The sequence below is a fragment of the Neophocaena asiaeorientalis genome, unplaced genomic scaffold (assembly GCF_003031525.2).
Source record: "Neophocaena asiaeorientalis asiaeorientalis breed wild unplaced genomic scaffold, Neophocaena_asiaeorientalis_V1.1 scaffold134, whole genome shotgun sequence".
Lineage (NCBI taxonomy): Eukaryota > Metazoa > Chordata > Mammalia > Artiodactyla > Phocoenidae > Neophocaena > Neophocaena asiaeorientalis.
Genome location: NW_020185339.1, coordinates 30,232,529 through 30,250,221, shown reverse-complemented (window position 1 = coordinate 30,250,221; position 17,693 = coordinate 30,232,529). Strand labels below are relative to the sequence as shown.

At 36.4% G+C, this 17,693-nt stretch overlaps 1 protein-coding gene across 2 annotated transcripts in view; it reads right to left on the bottom strand.

The window, feature by feature from the left end:
* Positions 1-517: 517 nt before the first annotated feature.
* RPAP3 (RNA polymerase II associated protein 3) overlaps positions 518-17,693 on the bottom strand; it is a 42,653-nt gene continuing 25,477 nt past the window's right edge. For both annotated transcript variants that reach the window (XM_024737068.1, XM_024737069.1), the window contains 8 exons: positions 15,013-15,134; positions 13,614-13,684; positions 13,396-13,497; positions 8,435-8,673; positions 4,806-4,992; positions 3,953-4,050; positions 3,394-3,494; positions 518-826 (listed from right to left, as the gene is read on the bottom strand). In XM_024737068.1, the coding sequence (XP_024592836.1) occupies positions 741-826; positions 3,394-3,494; positions 3,953-4,050; positions 4,806-4,992; positions 8,435-8,673; positions 13,396-13,497; positions 13,614-13,684; positions 15,013-15,134 (1,006 nt within the window). In that variant the 3' untranslated portion in view covers positions 518-740. The remainder of the gene's footprint in view (positions 827-3,393; positions 3,495-3,952; positions 4,051-4,805; positions 4,993-8,434; positions 8,674-13,395; positions 13,498-13,613; positions 13,685-15,012; positions 15,135-17,693) is intronic.

The following is a 17,693-nucleotide window of genomic DNA, read 5'->3' as shown; positions in this document are numbered from 1 at the left end:
CTAAGCAAGCAACCTTGTCATGCGGTTACAAAAACTCATGAAAATATTTTTTAAAATGTTAACACTTATGGGGCACTGAAGAATGTATCTAAACTTAACATTTAAAATGACTTATAGGACTTCCCTGGTGGCACAGGGCTTAAGAATCTGCCTGCCAATGCAGGGTACACGGGTTCGAGCCCTGGCCCGGGAAGATCCCACATGCCACACGGAGCGACTAAGCCCGTGCGCCACAACTACTGAGCCCACACTCTAGAGCCCGCGAGCCACAACTACTGAGCCTGCATGCCCCAACTACTGAAGCCTGTGCACCTAGAGCCCATGCTCTGCAACAAGAGAAGCCACCGTAACGAGAAGCCCGTGCACCGCAACAGAGAGTAGCCCCCGCTCACCACAACTAGAGAAAGCCCAAACACAGCGACAAAGACCCAACGCAGCCAAAGGTAAAAATTAAAAACAATTTGTTAATAAAAATAATAAAATAAAATGACGTAAAACACCGATCTTTACACGTATACCTCATTATTTATATTTTTATTTTCAGAAAAAAACTTATAAATAGTTCACTTAAGTATATTTCTCACTAGTTAAATCACAATTCACTTTATATTTAATTAGCTTACATCCAGAAACGGTACTTTTCCTGTATATCATTTTCTTAAAAAGCAAAACATTTTATTTTCAGTAGAAAAAAATTTACATATGAAATCCAAAGGCAATAATTTCAGTAAAAATGGAAATCAACCACCGTATCTTTTCTTGAGTTCTTCAACAGAATTAGCATTCAATCCTGATTTGTCTATGTGATTGAATAATACACGTGCAACTGGAAAAGAAAAACAAATTCATTTTAATCTCCATTTTTAAAAAGTAAAGCAAAAATTAAAGGGAGTAATCAAATCTGTTAAATATTTTTTACATTATAAAGCAATCATTAGGATTATTTATAAATTCTAATTCAGATATTTAAAAAGCCAACCTGAGAACAGAAAACTATACAGCAGTCCAATGATGTTTCTTAGCAGAATTTTGCTTTGGCAGTAAAAAATTTCCCCTACATCCTCAATGACATTAACTTTGCAGATGAAACATAATTCATTCTGTACTACCCTAAAGATTTTTGACCTGTGTAACAAGTATACTTTTACTTATTTAATATTCCAATTAACTCTTTCAAAACTTAAATCATTTTATTTTAAAAGAAAAATTTATATCACTACTATAAATGAAAAATTAGCAATAACATTCACAAAAGTCATGTTTGATGGGCAAGCTGTACATTTTTATAATAACAATTAAAAGTTAAAGAAAGATTTGCTTATGAGTCATTTAATATCTTTCACGCCACTGAAATGGCTGGTCTACACTCAACACTATGGAAAACGCTATTATAGTTCACACATTCCTCAACATTAAAACTAGCTAACAGTTTTTAATAATAATGACAATAATAAAAGACAACAACAGCTACTATTTATTGAATATTAAGTTACATGCCAGGAACCACTGTAAGTGCTTCCCATGTTTAACTTAGTGGACAGTGGTGACCCCACCAAGACAGTACTGTTGGTAGGCCAGTCTGAAGCACCAACTCACATTCTTTGAGCACACTTCAAGTTATCCCATCATAGTGGCAAGAAATCCATTCACTCATGCACTTATACTAAGAGGTTATTATGTACTAAGCACCGTTCTACACGCTGAGGCCTAGAGAACAAGGTAGACAAAGTTCCTGCTGTCATGGAGCTTCCATTCTATTAGGGAGAGAGAAATAATAAACAAATACTTAAAATACTGTCAGCTCGTTCTGTATTATGAAGAAAAATAAAGCGAGGTAAGACGACAGAGGGTGATGAGGAAAGGGAGGCAGGCAGTATTGTGAGTAGGCCTGTGAGGAAAGGTGTCTCTGAGGAGGTGACTATTAGGTGGAAACTGCATGAAGTGAGGAAGAGGCAGGGGAAGATAGTCTAGGCTGAGGGGTAAGTCAAACACAAAGACCCTGAGGCTATAAGAAGTTTGGTAATTTGGTATATTAAAAAGACACAAAGTCAGTGAGGTGGGGCAGAATGACTAAAAAAAAAGTGATAAAAAATGAGGTCTGCATTCAACTGAATGCAGATAATACTTTCAGGGACTGTTTCTGATTAAAGATTAAGCAGAAACTTCTTTTGGTTTACCCCTATTAGGAATCTCTCTAAATTACATGTCCACTTCCCTAAGTTCAACATACAGAGTATTTTTCTTAGTGATTCAGATTCAATGTCACTGCTACATACATAAAGAAGAAACAGAAAAGGAGCCCAAAGTATGTTTAGTCCAGAAAGTATCTGAAAATCATAGTTTTTGCTATTTTTAAAACTAAAAAACTGGTACTCCTGCATTCTAATGATTTTTCTCTTTTTCCTAAAACTACAGTATAGCCTTAAAACTCCAAGTACAACTGACCCTTGAAAAACACAGGTTTCAACTGCACAGATCCACTCAAAGGCAGATATTTTTCAATAGTAAACACTACAGTACTACATGATCCACGGTTGGCTGAATCTGTGAATGAGGAACCTCACATCCTGTGGACCGACTATAAAATTGTACGTGGATTTGCAACTGTGTGGAGGGTTGGCGCCCCTAACTCCCATGTTGTTCAAGGGTCAATTGTAATTGAAGTTTCTCCATAGTTTGATTTTACTTAAATTAGGGTTCCCCAAAACTGACATTTTATGCCAAAGACTGAGATGTAGAAATAAACAAGGGATCTAACTCTTCAGGCTCATCACCTGCCTCTTTCTACCCTCTAACTCTACAATCCAGCCACACTGCACTCCTTTTAATTTTCGGAGCTCAATTTGCTCTCTCCTGCCTCAAAACCTCTGCACATTCCCATCTCCTTCATCTGACTCCTGCACTTTCTTGAGAATTCAGCTTAAATCAAAGAAACTCAAGGAAATTAGCTCAAAAAAATGGGTGAGACCTCCGATGCACCCACACCCGGTTGCAAGCTCCTGTGGCAGGAACCCTGCACGAGTTCCATCATGCCAGGAGCTCAACCATTATGCTATCACTGCGTTTTCAAGTAGAAGAGCCCAGAACACCTCGGTTTAACTCCTGGGTCTGGCTTCCTAGCTATGGAACCTTGGTCAAGTTCCTTACCTGTGTATGCTTCAGTTTCCTCCTTTGTAAAACCAAAATGATAATCATACCTACACCTCACAAAGTTGTTGTCAGGATCAAAAAATTTAACTTTACTTAATCTAATAGTAATTCAATTTAATTAGCTTAATTGTAATTAATTTAATTGTACATAATTGACATTCAATAAATATTTGCTATCATTTGCTGAATAAAGGAACACACAAGAATAAAGAGATATGAAAAAGCTTTCTTCACAGAACTCACTTTTCTTCTCAGGTTCTGACATAAACATCACTGCCATATCAAACCTTCTTAGTTCAGAAAGTCTTTGTAAGATTTCAAAGATGAGTGATGGCTTTTCTTTCCTGAAATAATCCAAATAAAAAAACAAACGATCAATTAAAAGCAGCTCATTCAGTCTGCTTACTAAAATAATATTTCTAATTATATATAAATAAGGTCTTCATGTATCATTTTCCCCTGCATACTGTCTATATTTTAAGTGCCCAAATGAAGAATTTTATCAAGTCAACTGAAAAAATTGTAATATTCTTAAATGTGTGGCACAGCACATATGTTATTAATCTGCTATAACATTTGCCACTTCCATATTCTAAAAAAATTTTAAGTCATTTTTCCTCCTAATCACTTCCTTTTTCATTGTTTGTACTTGTCATCTCTTTACAACTTATGCAACAGCTAAATTTACAAGAGAGCTAATTTTGCTATACAAAAGGTAATATGACATGAAAAAGAACGAATTTCCCAAATCACTAGAAACAGCTGAGCATTACAACATGAAAGCATAACTAAACTTACTTACTCAATGTAAAAGTCATGCAGAATTTTAATGATATGGTTGAATACATCTGGATCTAGATTTTTCTGAAACAGCTTGGGGTACAAGGATGGTTCAATTTGCTTGGGAAAAATATAAGGTGTTAGAAAATTCAATTATGGCAACATTCCCAATCACAAATTATTTATATAATAATTGCTTAGTTCAACATAGTAAAAAATAACTATTATGCATTAGTATTCAATGAATAATAATGGAGTCACACTGAAATGTAACTATGATAGAAGAATGAAAGTTAAGAGGCACTATAAAATAATCACTCTGTTCAAGACAGAGAAAAATCTCATGGGGAGATGTGTACTACCCAACAGAAACAGGAAATGAAAGAGAGCTCTCAAGGACCAATAAAAAGAATTAGAGAGTTTAAAAAATAGAACTACTTGAAAAAGACAATGCTAAAAATCCATTATTTGGTAAATTTCATATGAGTTAATTCTTTTTCTTGAGCAAATAAAAGCTCATTTTCAGGAAACTGACAGCCTAACTATTGCAAGCATTGCTTGGCACACAGAAGGCACTCAATGTATTTTAGCTTCTTTCCTCATCTTGAAGGATGAAGAATTAAGTTTAAGTCATGATGTATGAAATTAGATTAAGTTATTTTAGAAAACAAAATTTAACACAGAACCTTTTTCAGAGGTTCACTGGTTGCAAATATTTAAAATGGTCTGACCAGGCTGATATACGTATCAGGCAAGGGATAAGAGCATTTTCTACAATCATATTATAAGCAAATATAGTACTATTATTATATAGTGACCAAAGAAGTTCTTTGACCTCTAACTTACAGGAGAACTACCAGCTTCCTCCCTCTTACCTTCAAATATTGATACAACATATCTGGAGAATTTTTCAGTTGTCTGAAATCAGATTCAAGCTGAAATGAGTTTGCAGGAACTGGAGGAAGAGCAGTCCTGATAAACTGAGCAGGTGTTTTTTCTACCTCTATAGAAATCTTCTCACTGAAAGTCTGACATACATCCTTTTTCAAATTGACTTCAGGTCTGAAATATTTCAGAAGCATCAAACAATTAGAAGAGAACCACAGGGCTTCTCTGGTGGCGCAGTAGTTAAGAATCTGCCTGCCAATGCAGGGGACACAGGTTTGATCCCTGGCCTGGGAAGATCCTACATGCCGCGGAGCAACTAAGCCCGTGCGCCACAACTACTGAGCCTGTGCTCTAGAGCCCGTGAGCCACAAATACTGAGCCCACATGCCACAACTACTGGAGCCCACGTGCCTAGAGCCCGTGCTCTGTAACAAGAGAAGCCACCTCAATGAGAAGCCTGTGCACTGCAACAAAGAGTAGAGAAAGCCCGCAAGCAGCAATTAAGACCAAAGGCAGCCAAAAATCAATAAATAATAATAATAAAAAAGAAAAACAAAGAGAAGAACCACAAATAGTCAAAGCTTATATAAGGAAACATCAACAGAGATTTTAAAATTTCTGACTTTATTAATACTGTATTATCTATTTATATTCTGCCAGTAGTAAATTCTTTCAGCTGATAATATATGTATACTTTTGGCAAGACAGATTATACTTGTGCAAATTTTCAGATGCTGGTTACGTAATGACTATTCTCATTAGCTGGGCTAATAGCCTGGCCACCTTTTGACAAAACATTTCTATACACTGCATTATTATATCACATATACTCACAAGTCAACGTTTCACTCTGAATTATGTGAATTACCACAGTTTCAAGAAAGATTCCAAGAAGGAAGAAATGCTTCCTCCTTTAAAAAAAAAAAACAAACAAAAAAAACTGCCTAAAGTTTTCCCACAATCTATGTCACTGTAAACAACTACTAAAGTTCAAAGTTTAAAAAAAAACCTTTTAATAGGACTGTTGAGTAGCAATGCAAAAATATATGAATAAAATTTCAACACCCCAAAGTAAACTACTAAACTATGTCTTTTATATTCTCACCATTAAGAAAATGCATGACTTTTTGAAAAATTCCAAACAAAATTTAAAGAGCCCATGAATATCTTAAATATTAATGGCTAGAATAATGATAATGCCTAAATTCTACATTGTTTATGAAGCTTCCCTATAAAAAATTAAAAATCCTGAATGACAAAGTGAAACATATTTACTGAACTTCTAGAAAAGAAAATGCACAAAATCAATTTGTTCAATATACTTTCATCACTGTTTGCAGATGACATGATGCTATACATAGAAAATCCTAAAAATGCTGTCAGAAATCTACTAGAGCTCATCAATTAATTCAGTAAAGTTGCAGGATACAAAATTAATACACAGAAATCTCCTGCATTCCTACATACTAACAACGAAAGATCTGACAGTGAAATTAAGGAAACACTCCCATTTACCACTGCATCAAAAAGAATAAAATACCTAGGAATAAACCTACCTAAGGAGACAAAAGACCTCTACTGTGAAAACTATAAGATGCTGATGAAAGAAATCAGAGATGACACAGATGGAAGGATATACCATGTTCTTGGATTGGAAAAATCAATACTGTCAAAATGACTATACTACCCAAGGCAATCTACAGATTCAATGCAATCCCTATCAAATTACCAATGGCATTTTTCACAGAACTAGAGCAAAAAATTTTTAATTTATATGGAAACACAAAAGACCCTGAATAGCCAAAGCAATCTTGAGAAAGAGAAACAGAGCTGGAGGAATCAGACTCCCTGACTTCAGACTATACTACAAAGCTAGAGTAATCAAAACAGTACAGTACTGGCACAAAAACAGAAATACAGATCAATAAAATAGGCTAGAAAGCCCAGAAATAAATTCACACACCTATGGTCAACTATCTACGACAAAGGAGGCAAGGCTATACAATGGAGAAAAGACAGTCTCTTCAATAAATGGTACTGGGAAAACTGGACAGCTACATGTAGGAGAATAAAATTAGAACATTCTCTAATACCATACACAAAAATAAACTCAAAATGGATCAAAGAACTAAATGTAAGCCTGTATACTATAAAACTCTTAGAGGAAAACACAGGCAGAACACTCTTTGACATAAACTGCAGTAATATCTTTTCTGATCCACCTCCTAGTATAATGAAAATAAAAACAAAAATAAACAAATGGGACCTAATTAAACTTAAAAGTTTCTGCACAGCAAAGGAAACCATCAACAAAATGAAAAGAAACCACAGAATGGGAGAAAATATTTGCAACCGAAGCAAACGACAAGGGATTAATCTCTAAAATATACAAACAGCTCATGCAGCTCTATGTCTAAAAAACAAACAACCCAATCAAAAAATGGGCAGAAGATCTAAACAGACATTTCTCCAAAGATGACATACAGATGGCCAAAATGCACATGAAAAGATGGTCAACATCACTAATTATCAGAGAAATGCAAATCAAAACTACAGTGAGATATCACCTCACACCAGTCAGAATGGCCATCAACAAAAAATCTACAAACAATAAATACTGGAGAGGGTGTGGAGAAAAGGGAACCCTCCTACACTGGTGATGGGAATGTAAATTGGTACAACTGCTATGGAGAACAGTATGGAGGTTCCTTAAAAAACTTAAAGCAGAACTACCATATGATCCAGCAATCCCATTCCTGGGCATATATCTGGAGAAAATGATAATCTGAAAGGATACATGCACCCCAATGTTCACTGCAGCACTATTTACAACAGCCAAGACATGGAAGCAACCTAAATTTCCATCGAAAGAGGAATGGATAAGTAAGATGTGGTACATACACATAATGGAATATTACTCAGCCATAAAAAAGAATGAAACAATGCCATTTACAGCAACATGGATGGACCTAGAGATTATCATACTAAGTGAATTAAGTCAAAGACAAATATCATATGATATCACTCATACGTGGAATCTAATTTTTTTAAAAAAGATATAAATGAACTTATTTATAAAACAGAAACAGACTTACAGATATTGAAAACAAACTTATCGTTACCAGAGGGGAAATGTGGAGGGGAGGGATAAATCAGGAGCTTGAGATGAACATACAAAAACTACTATATATAAGATAAATAAGCAACAAGGACCTACTGTATAGCACAGGGAACTCTACTCAATATTCTGTGATAATCTATATTGAGAAAGAATCTAAAAAAGAATGAATATATGTATATGTGTAACTGAATCACTTTGCTATATACCTGAAACTAACACAACATTGTAAATCAACTATACTCCAATAAAATTAAAATATATCTTTTTAAAAAGATACTTTCTCTTATTTCTAAAGTCCTCAGTGTGGTAAAGGAATAGTGATCATTCCTTCAGCAAAACCTCTCTTACAGTTAAAAGAAAAACTACAATGTAAAGTTGGATAGTTCAAAAAACTATGTGGATGAGTACAAACCAGAAGTCTCATGAGCAATATCTATTTTCTAGTGGGATTACTGCCATTCTAGATGACTATCAGATAAAAGTATTTCTACTCACTGCAGAGCTGAAGTATCACTGATTTCTTCTATTTTCAATACTTTTGCTTTGGGGATATCACTTGTGGGCAAAAGGTCATCTTGGCTTGAGTTCTTCTTACTTGTGCCAGCGGTAGCTGTTACCTTTGCTGGATTAATAGGATTACGCTCTGGAGCAGCAGCAGTAGTGGTGCTATCTGGCACATCAACAGTCTGTATCAAATTACCAGTTTCTTCAATAATAAGCTTCTTGAGTGGTTTCTAAAACAATTAAAATCAACTATTTGCATCAACATACAAAGGTTTCCTATTTTAGGGACACAGATTAAAAGGTTACAGTGTTTTTACAGCCAATATCCCAGTTGTAAGTAAATTCAATTTGGAGTCATACTGCCGGACTACTACCATATGTAGGTCTAAATGGGGGAAAGAAGATGCATATATAAATAATTACAAGGCAATGGAATATGCATTATAAAAGGTACAGGTACAAAGTGCTAAAAGAACAGAGGAAGGAAGATAAAAATTGACATCGGGGGGCTTCACAGAAAAAGTACCCAGGAATGGCAGTGTTGAAGAGTATGGCATGGTCAGTGGAAAGGTAAGAAGTCCAGTAGAGCTGGTGCAAGGGGAGGAGAGGTGGAGACAGAGCCTGAAAGGCTGCTTAAAGGCAGCTTATAAAGGGACTTGTGTGCTGTATCAAGGAGTTCGAAGTTTATCCTAGAGGCAACAAAGCCAAGAAAAAAAATATGACCAAGTGACATCAGTATTGTGGGCTGAAGGCAAGTAGAACAAGGCCAGGCAATAACCTGCATTCTGTATGAAAGAAAAGATCCTGCATGCCGCAACGAAGATCCTGCAACTAAGATCTGATGCGGCCAAATAAGTAAATGAATATTTTTAAAAAACAAAAACCTAACTGCATCCTCTAACTGCTGGATAAAACCAGCCTAGAATTAAAGATTTGCCAAATAATTTACACAAAGTTGGTGAGTACCTGACCACAATAATGGTTTTTAATTTATTAAAATAAATAGCATTCACTATTTATTTCAATCATAACAGGTGGCAAATATTTTCAATTTCTTCCTAAGTTTACACGTAATACTCTTTGCTTTTTAATAAAAGACGTTCTTCAGTATACTCTAAGTTTTCATTCCAACTGTACAGTTGAATTTTAAATCAGAAAGCTGTAAATATAAAAACTTTTGACATATATACTAAACTCAGTGTTAAAACCAGGCATTCCATTAGCATAACTAAGAAAAGACCTAATGGTAACAACTGAGTGTTACTAGATGAATGTACATAAATAAAAAAGCTATTAAAGTCTGTTAACAGAATCCCGTTAGCGGTTCTATCTTTAAGGATAATCGTGTTAATCTAAGGCCTTTGCTTTGCTGATAACTATCAACACCAATAGTTTTCTATCAAGATATTGACCAAGAATGGATATGTGTTAGTGTTAAAAAATAGTGTTAAAGAACAGACTATAAAAAATAGACTATAACTACTGAATTGTATCAATGCAGTTCCATTTAAAACCAAATCCTTTCATTGACAACAGAGGTGTAAACATGATCCTAGTTAATGAATTTCCTAACAGATGATCTCTTTCAGGGTAGACCAGTGGCTACTGAGAGCTGCTAAATGCTACTGATGGCTAGGAGGGATGAGGGGATGACAGTATGCTGGTAACAGGAGTGAAACACAAAAGATACCACTACAGTTGAAAGATGTAAGAAAACATGAAAGGATCAATTCATCTCTTTTTAAATTAAGATTTAGAAGCATACATTTTATTTAACTCTATATTATACCATTTCAAGAAAAAGAAAAGAGAAATAAGAATAAACAGAGGGCTTCCCTGGTGGCGCAGTGGTTAAGAATCTGCCTGCCAATGCAGGGGACATGGGTTTGAGCCCTGGTCCGGGAAGATTCCACATGCCGCGGAGCAACTAAGCCCATGCGCCACAACTACTGAGCCTGCACTCTAGAGCCCGTGAGCCACAACTAATGAGCCCACGAGCGGCAACTACCGAAACCCACGCACCTAGAGCCGGTGCTCCACAACAAGAGAAGCCACGGCAATGAGGCGCCCGTGCACCGCAACGAAGAGTAGCCCCCGCTTGCCGCAACTAGAGAAAGCCTGCATGCAGCAACAAAGACACAACACAGCCAAAAATAAATAAATAAATAAATAAAATTATTTTTTAAAAAAAAGAATAAACAGAAAAGGAGAAAGAGACAAAGGAGACCAAGCAGAAAGTTGAATTTCTGATACGGAGAAACAGGAAAACGAAAAAAATAAAATATTTTAGTGGAGACCAAGAGATCAGGACAAACTCTCATTTACTACCATCCTACCTAGGAACCCCAGGCCCAGCTGACCTACATTACTGCTCTCCTACAGTCTCTCTATAGAAGATATATTAACAGTACTCCCCGCTGCAAACCCTCAAGCACAGGACACCCCAACCGAGCCTCTCGCTTGAATAAAGTAACCCCAGGACTCTTTTTTCTCCACCTCCTGGGCCTTCCTTTCTTTCCTTACCACTTTCCTCAGTGTCCAGGTGGCCTCACACATATATGACTGAAAAGGAAATTAACATTTGTTTTACGTGAAACTGCCTTAGCATTATTGGACATTATTTCCTTTGATCTCAACTAACCTGTGAGTTATTCTCAACTTAAGTAGAAAAAGTAAGAATCACACAGGGTTCACACTCGCCTAAAATTTTAAAGCTTATGAAATGCTCAAATCAACTCAAAAGCATCATACCAAACTGCACCTACTATTTTTTAAATAATGTCCACTTTTTAAATGGAGACCTATTACAAAAATAAATAGCAATTTTTTCCCCTTCCCACTAGGATAATGATTTTGTTTCTGTTGGATCAGTTACAAAATGGTTTACCCCAGATCTCTCAATTCAGGAAGGTGTTCTGTTTTGAGATCCAGCCGCAAAAGATTCAAATTTATGTTGCATTTTCACAACTATTAACATAAACTGATTTTTAAACTGAGGGAGAAGAGACCCCAACAGATTTATAAAAGCTGTTTAGGGTATACTGGCCATGGGACATTCTTCCATACACAGATATCTGATTTACCACATGGTAATGTCTTTATAATTATGGACAGCAAAAGTCTGACAAAGGCTTTGTTTTTAACTTTTGAATTAACTTCTGTGACAAAGTTTTACAAAGAGATAAAAGTTTAAATCACATTGGATTAAACATTTAATCACCTTTATTGTTAAGAATAAAATAATAGCAAGTGAATATGATGTATAAAAATGAACATGATATATGAAAATGTATGAAAGCAACTAAGATTTATGCCTGGCACATGAAACAATTATTATCTCAGAAAATTCAAGAATAAAGTCAAAATAAGAACCCAAGAAAAATATTAAACAAAGAATTCCTCTATCTCTTACTAACTTGAACTATGAGCTTGGCAAAACACAAAACTTTCTTTGCCTCACCTTCTTCCTTTGTAAAAGGAGGATAAAAATATCTGCTCCGACTTCCTTGTAAAATTGTGATCTCTCTCAAAGCATCATCCATGCATAACAGTTACTTCTAGGGTGTAGGGAGATCATGATCAGTGAGGGGCACACAGGGAGATTTTTGGAGGCGCTGATACCTTTCAATTTTTTGACCTGGTTGGTGGTTTCACAGATGTTCAATTTATTTTTTAAATCTTAATTTGTTCTGTGTACTTTTCTATATGCATTTTATCTTTCATAATTTCTATATATAATACCATGTAAATGTTAGAAATTACCATAGAGTCACACACTATATAGATATATATATATAAACAAAACAAACCACTGAATTTTACCAGCTACTCTTTCTGTTCCAATATTGCAGGAAAAAACTGGCTTTGTTGGATTTAATGAAAAACAGTATGGCATACCAAAAACAATGTGCAGTGTATATTCTTAAGGATAACTCTGGGGCTTCCCTGGTGGCGCAGTGTAAAAAAAAAAAAAAAAAAAAAAAAAAAAAAAATGAGGAATAACTGTGCCTATACAGGCAATACCTTGGAGATATTGCAGGTTCGGTCACAGACCACCACAATAAAGTGAATATTGCAAAAAAGCAAGTCACATAAATCTTTTGGTTTCTCAATGCATATAAAAGTTATGTAACACACCATTGTAAAGCAATTATACCCCAATAAAGATGTTAAAAAAAAAAAAAAAAGTTATGTTTACACTATACTGTACTGTTTTAAGTGTGTAATAGCATTATGTCTTAAAAAAACGTACATACCTTAATAAAAAACACTTTATTGCAAAAAAACACTAACCATCACCTGAGCCTTCAGCAAGTCTTTTTGCAATAGTAACAAAGATCACTGGTCACAGATCACCATAACAAATATGATAGTAATGAAAAAGTTTGAAATATTGCAAAAATTACCAAAATGTGACACAAAGACACGAAGTAAGAAAATGCTATTGGAAAAATGGCGCTGATAGACTTGCTCAGCACAGGGTTGCCACGAACCTTCAATCTGTAAAAAACGCAGTATCTGCAAAGTGCAATAGAACAAGGTACGCCTGTACTAGATTTTTGCCAAAGTGCTAACTTTAGATCAAACCCCACAGAAGATGCAAGACTACTGTAATAAAATCCCAATCTCAAATAATAGTATTAGAAATATTTAATTACCAAATGTAAAACAGCTCCAAATTCCTTTACAGCCAGAAAATATGTAGAAATATTTAGTGTTAAATTAAAAGTCGCTTTAAAAAGTTACCCCAGGACTTTAAACAGCTCAATTTTCCCCAATTTGATTATGCCAATATTCCTAAGAAGTATTTTTTAAAGATTCTAAAAATGGCTCTTGGAAGAGATTTCAACATTTCTTTTCAGAGTCTACTAACTCAACATTTGTTTTCAGCTCTTATTAATAGAACACTGATATTTAAATAGCAAGGGAGAAAATTAAAGGGCTTTACTTACAGTTGATCCAAGATGAGGTGGATTATCAATGGGTTTTATCACGTTTTGCCTTTGAGTAGAATCAAGAAAGACATCATCCCAGTGTCCTTTCTCAATTAATTCCTTGAAAATAAATTTGTAATCATGACTATCAAAATATGCTCAAGTTAATCACGCAACAAATAAACGTGTTTATGCTTCAGAAAATAAGACCATATTTTGGTGGAAAGAATGCATACCTTTTTAATTTTGGAAAGTTCAGTCACTGCCTGCTTATTTCCAGGTTCCAGAAGTAAAACAGTTTCAAAATCTAAAATGAATTTTTAAGAAATATAATAAATTAGTGAAAATACTTTATGGAGTTCGAGAAATTATCTATCTAGTTAGTAACCCCATATTTATCTCAAGAAGTTTTACTCAGGATGCTAGGAAACTGGTGAGCAGTAATAAGAACTAACATTTACCAACTGCTATTCTAGTTGCTTTATATGAATCCTCATGTAACCATGACTACAACTCCACTTTACAGTGAAACAACTGAGGCCTTGATCTAGAGGGCATCTAACTTACCAAAACTCACACTGTTAACAAACGACAGGGTAGTCACCAAACATAAGACAGAATCTAAGAGAATCCCAGATAATGGAATATTATTAAGCCTTAAAAAGGAATCAAAGTCTGATATATGCTACAACATGGATGAGCCTTAGAGACGCGCTAAGGGAAACAAGCCAGACACGAAAGGACAACTGCTGTATGATTCTACTCACATGAGGTACTAGAATAGTCAAATTCAGAGACAGAAAGTAGAATGTTGATTACCAGGGGCTGGAGGAAGGGGGAATGGAGAGTTATTGTCAGAAGGGTAGAATGCTCAGAATGGAATGATGGAAAAGTTCTGGCGATGTGTAATGCTGATGGCTGAACAACAACGTGAGTGTACTCAACGCCACCGAACCGTACACTTAAAAATGGTGAAAACAGCCAATTTTATGTTATGTCTATTTTACCATAATAAAAAATGCATGGGCTACAGCTGAAGCCAGACTTAAACTGCCAGATTTAAATGAACATTCAAAACACAAAGGCTGAAAACCAATTATGTAAGTATTGATGTGTCAAGAAGTTAGAAAACCAGCAAATTAAGCCAAAAGACAGATGAAGGAAGGAAATAAAAAGCAGAAATATGTAAAACAGAAAACAGACAAGAGAAGTAAGTTGGTTCTTCAAAATAACTAACAGAATAAATACATAAAAGATCATGAAAAAATAAGAATAACTAGTATCAAGAAAAAAAGCAGGGGCATCACTACAGTCTCATATTATCCTCTACCTCCTGGTTGCTGACTCCCTTTTCATTCTTGCCTTTTTCTTGCTTTTTTCCTTCTCACCTATAATTCGAATTTTTCATTAATTTTGGTCAGATTTTACTGTATGCTATTAAAAGATAACCAGGTCCACTATGGAAGCTGAATTCCTTCAAATCTACAAACGTATTCATGATCTAAACTGTGAAAGAAAATGTACTTTTCTAGGTTCTGTATCCTTGAAACATGGGAAGGCTATGCAAATCTCTGCTTCTACAACAGGAGTGTCAACAGGAAGAGTGAGGGCCGGGTGTTATAAAAATAGTCTTACCTTGTTTGGCCTCATTAAGCTTTCCCAAAAATGTTCTTGCAGTTCCCCTTCTGGCAAAGGCTTTAGAATATGAGCCATCTAATAAAATAGCTTGTGTGCAGTCTTTTTCAGCCTCTTCATACCTATTAAACATGATAAAACGACCAAGTGGAAAAATGTAGCTTACAGCAAACTTCATATAAACTGAGTTTCTAATACAAAAATATACACATAATTTCAATTACCAGCTCCCAAATCTGTGTTTGAGGGAAAAGACTAATTTTTAAATTTTTTATTCTCACCAAATTTTGGAATCATCTGGTGAGGAGAGAGAAGGTATCAGATTAAGGGAAAGTCAGGAATGAGTCTGCTGGAAGGATGAAATTAATGATGATAAAATATGAGTAGAGCAGACAAAAGAACACCACTGCTAGCAGTGTACCTCCCCTCCAACTCTCAGTATGTACAGGTACTATAATAAAAATTATAACTGGCATTAAATCTCCAAACTTCATTAATATTTACCCACAGTACACATCACCTAAGGAAAACAGCACACCAGAACTCAGGATCCATTATATACGTGAAAGCACACCATCTACTACTTTTCATAAATTCTACTCAGTCATGCAACCAGCAATTAATTCAGTCTGAGTACTGCCTTATGACAACAAAAAGCTAAGAAAAGCTAAAAAAAAAACCAAACAATAGAAAAAACTTGAGACCCTCATATATATTAAAATGACATTAATGAATTATTGTGAATTTATTGGGCATAATAATGGTATTGTGGTTATGTATGAAACATCCTTTAGGGATGAAATCTCATAATGTCTCTGATTTGCTTTACAATAATTCGGGGGGAAAACAGCTGAAACAGATATGACAAAAAAGGTATGGCTAGTGAACACTAGATGACTTGGTACATAGAGTTTATTACGAAAAGTTTCATAATAACAAATTTTTTTTTAAAAAAGAATCTTCCGTGATCACATTCTTCCCAAGGCCTAAGTGAATGCCATTCTACCTTCAAAACAATACCTAGGGTGAAAAAGATTAAACACCTCTGAATTCTTTAATTCACTTTTCAGCAAGAGAAAGAACATGTTTGTGTGTGTTCGTGTCCACGCCCCAACCAGTATATTTTCTACTTGACTGATTATATCATTCTCCCATTCAAGATACTGCATGGTCCCCACATTTTTTACAATAAAGTCTGCAGAGCACGAAGTCGGGGGCTTGCATGACGCTCCAGCCTTATCTCTGCCACTGCCCCTGCATACCAGCCATCATATGGACCACTTGTCCCTTCCAGGGGTACCATGGAATTTCCCACTCCTGTGCCTGTGAACCTGCACGAGGACACTCGACCTGTTTTTTCACGTCACTAATCATACTATCCCTTTAGATCTCGGTTCAGGTCAAACTCCTGTTTGAAAGAGTTGCTCTTTTCCTTGTTCCTCATCTAGTCTGTAATATCTGACAGCAGTCACTAGGTAGCAGAGAAAACTTCTGATATTAACTGAATCTAAAAGACACACTAGAAAAAGATACAAATAAGAGTCACATAGGGAGACCTTCAAGATGGCTGGGGCGGGCAGGGGCTGGGAGCTGAGGCTCAGGCTTCGGTCGGAGCGCAGGGAAAGGACAGGGGTTGGCCGTGTGAACACAGCCTGAGGGGTCAGTGTGCCACAGTTAGACGGGAGGGAATCCGGGTAAAAGTCTGGACCTGCCTAAGAGGCAAGAGACTATGCTTTCAGGATGCGCGAGGAGAGGGGATTCAGAGCACTGCCTAAACGAGCTCCAGAGACAGGCACGAGCCATGGCTATCAGCGTGGACCCCAGAGACGGGCATGGGATGCTGAGGCTGCTACTGCAGCCACCAAGAAGCCTGTGTGCAAGCACAGGTCACTATCCACACCGCCCCTCCCAGGAACCTGTGCAGCCACCACTGCCAGGGTCCCGTGATCCAGGGACAACTTTCCCAGGAGAACGCACACGGCGCACCTCAGGCTGTTGCAACGTCACGCAGGCCTCTGCCGCCGCAGGCTCACCCCGCATCCGTACCCCTCCCTCCCCCCGGCCTGAGTGAGCCAGAGTCCCCTAATCAGCTGCTCTTTTAACCCCATCCTGTCTAAGCTAAGAACAGATGTCCTCAGGTGACCTACACACAGAGGCGGGGCCAAATCCAAAGCTGAACACCGGTTGCTGTGCAAACAAAGAAGAGAAAGGGAAATCTCTCCCAGCAGCCTCAGGAGCAGCGGATTAAATCTCCACAATCAATTTGATGTACCCTGCATCTGTGGAATACCTGAATAGACAACGAATCATCCCAAATTCAGGAGGTACACTTTGGGAGCAACGATATATTTTTTTCCTTTTTCTCTTTTTGTGAGTGTGTATGAGTATGCTTCTGTGTGTGATTTTGTCTGCACAGCTTTGCTTTTACCATTTGTCCTAGGGTTCTGTCTGTCCGTTAATTTTGGGGGTTTTTTTGTAGAGTTTTTAGTATTTGTTATCATTGGTGGATTTGTTTTTTGGTTTGGTTGCTCTCTTCTTTTTCTTTTCTTATTACTTTTTAATTTTTTTATTTTAATAACTTTATTTTATTTCTTTTATTTCCTCTCTCTTTTTTTCTCCCTTTTCTTCTGAGCCATGTGCCTGACAGGGTCTTGCTGCTCCAGCCAGGTGTCAGGCCTGTG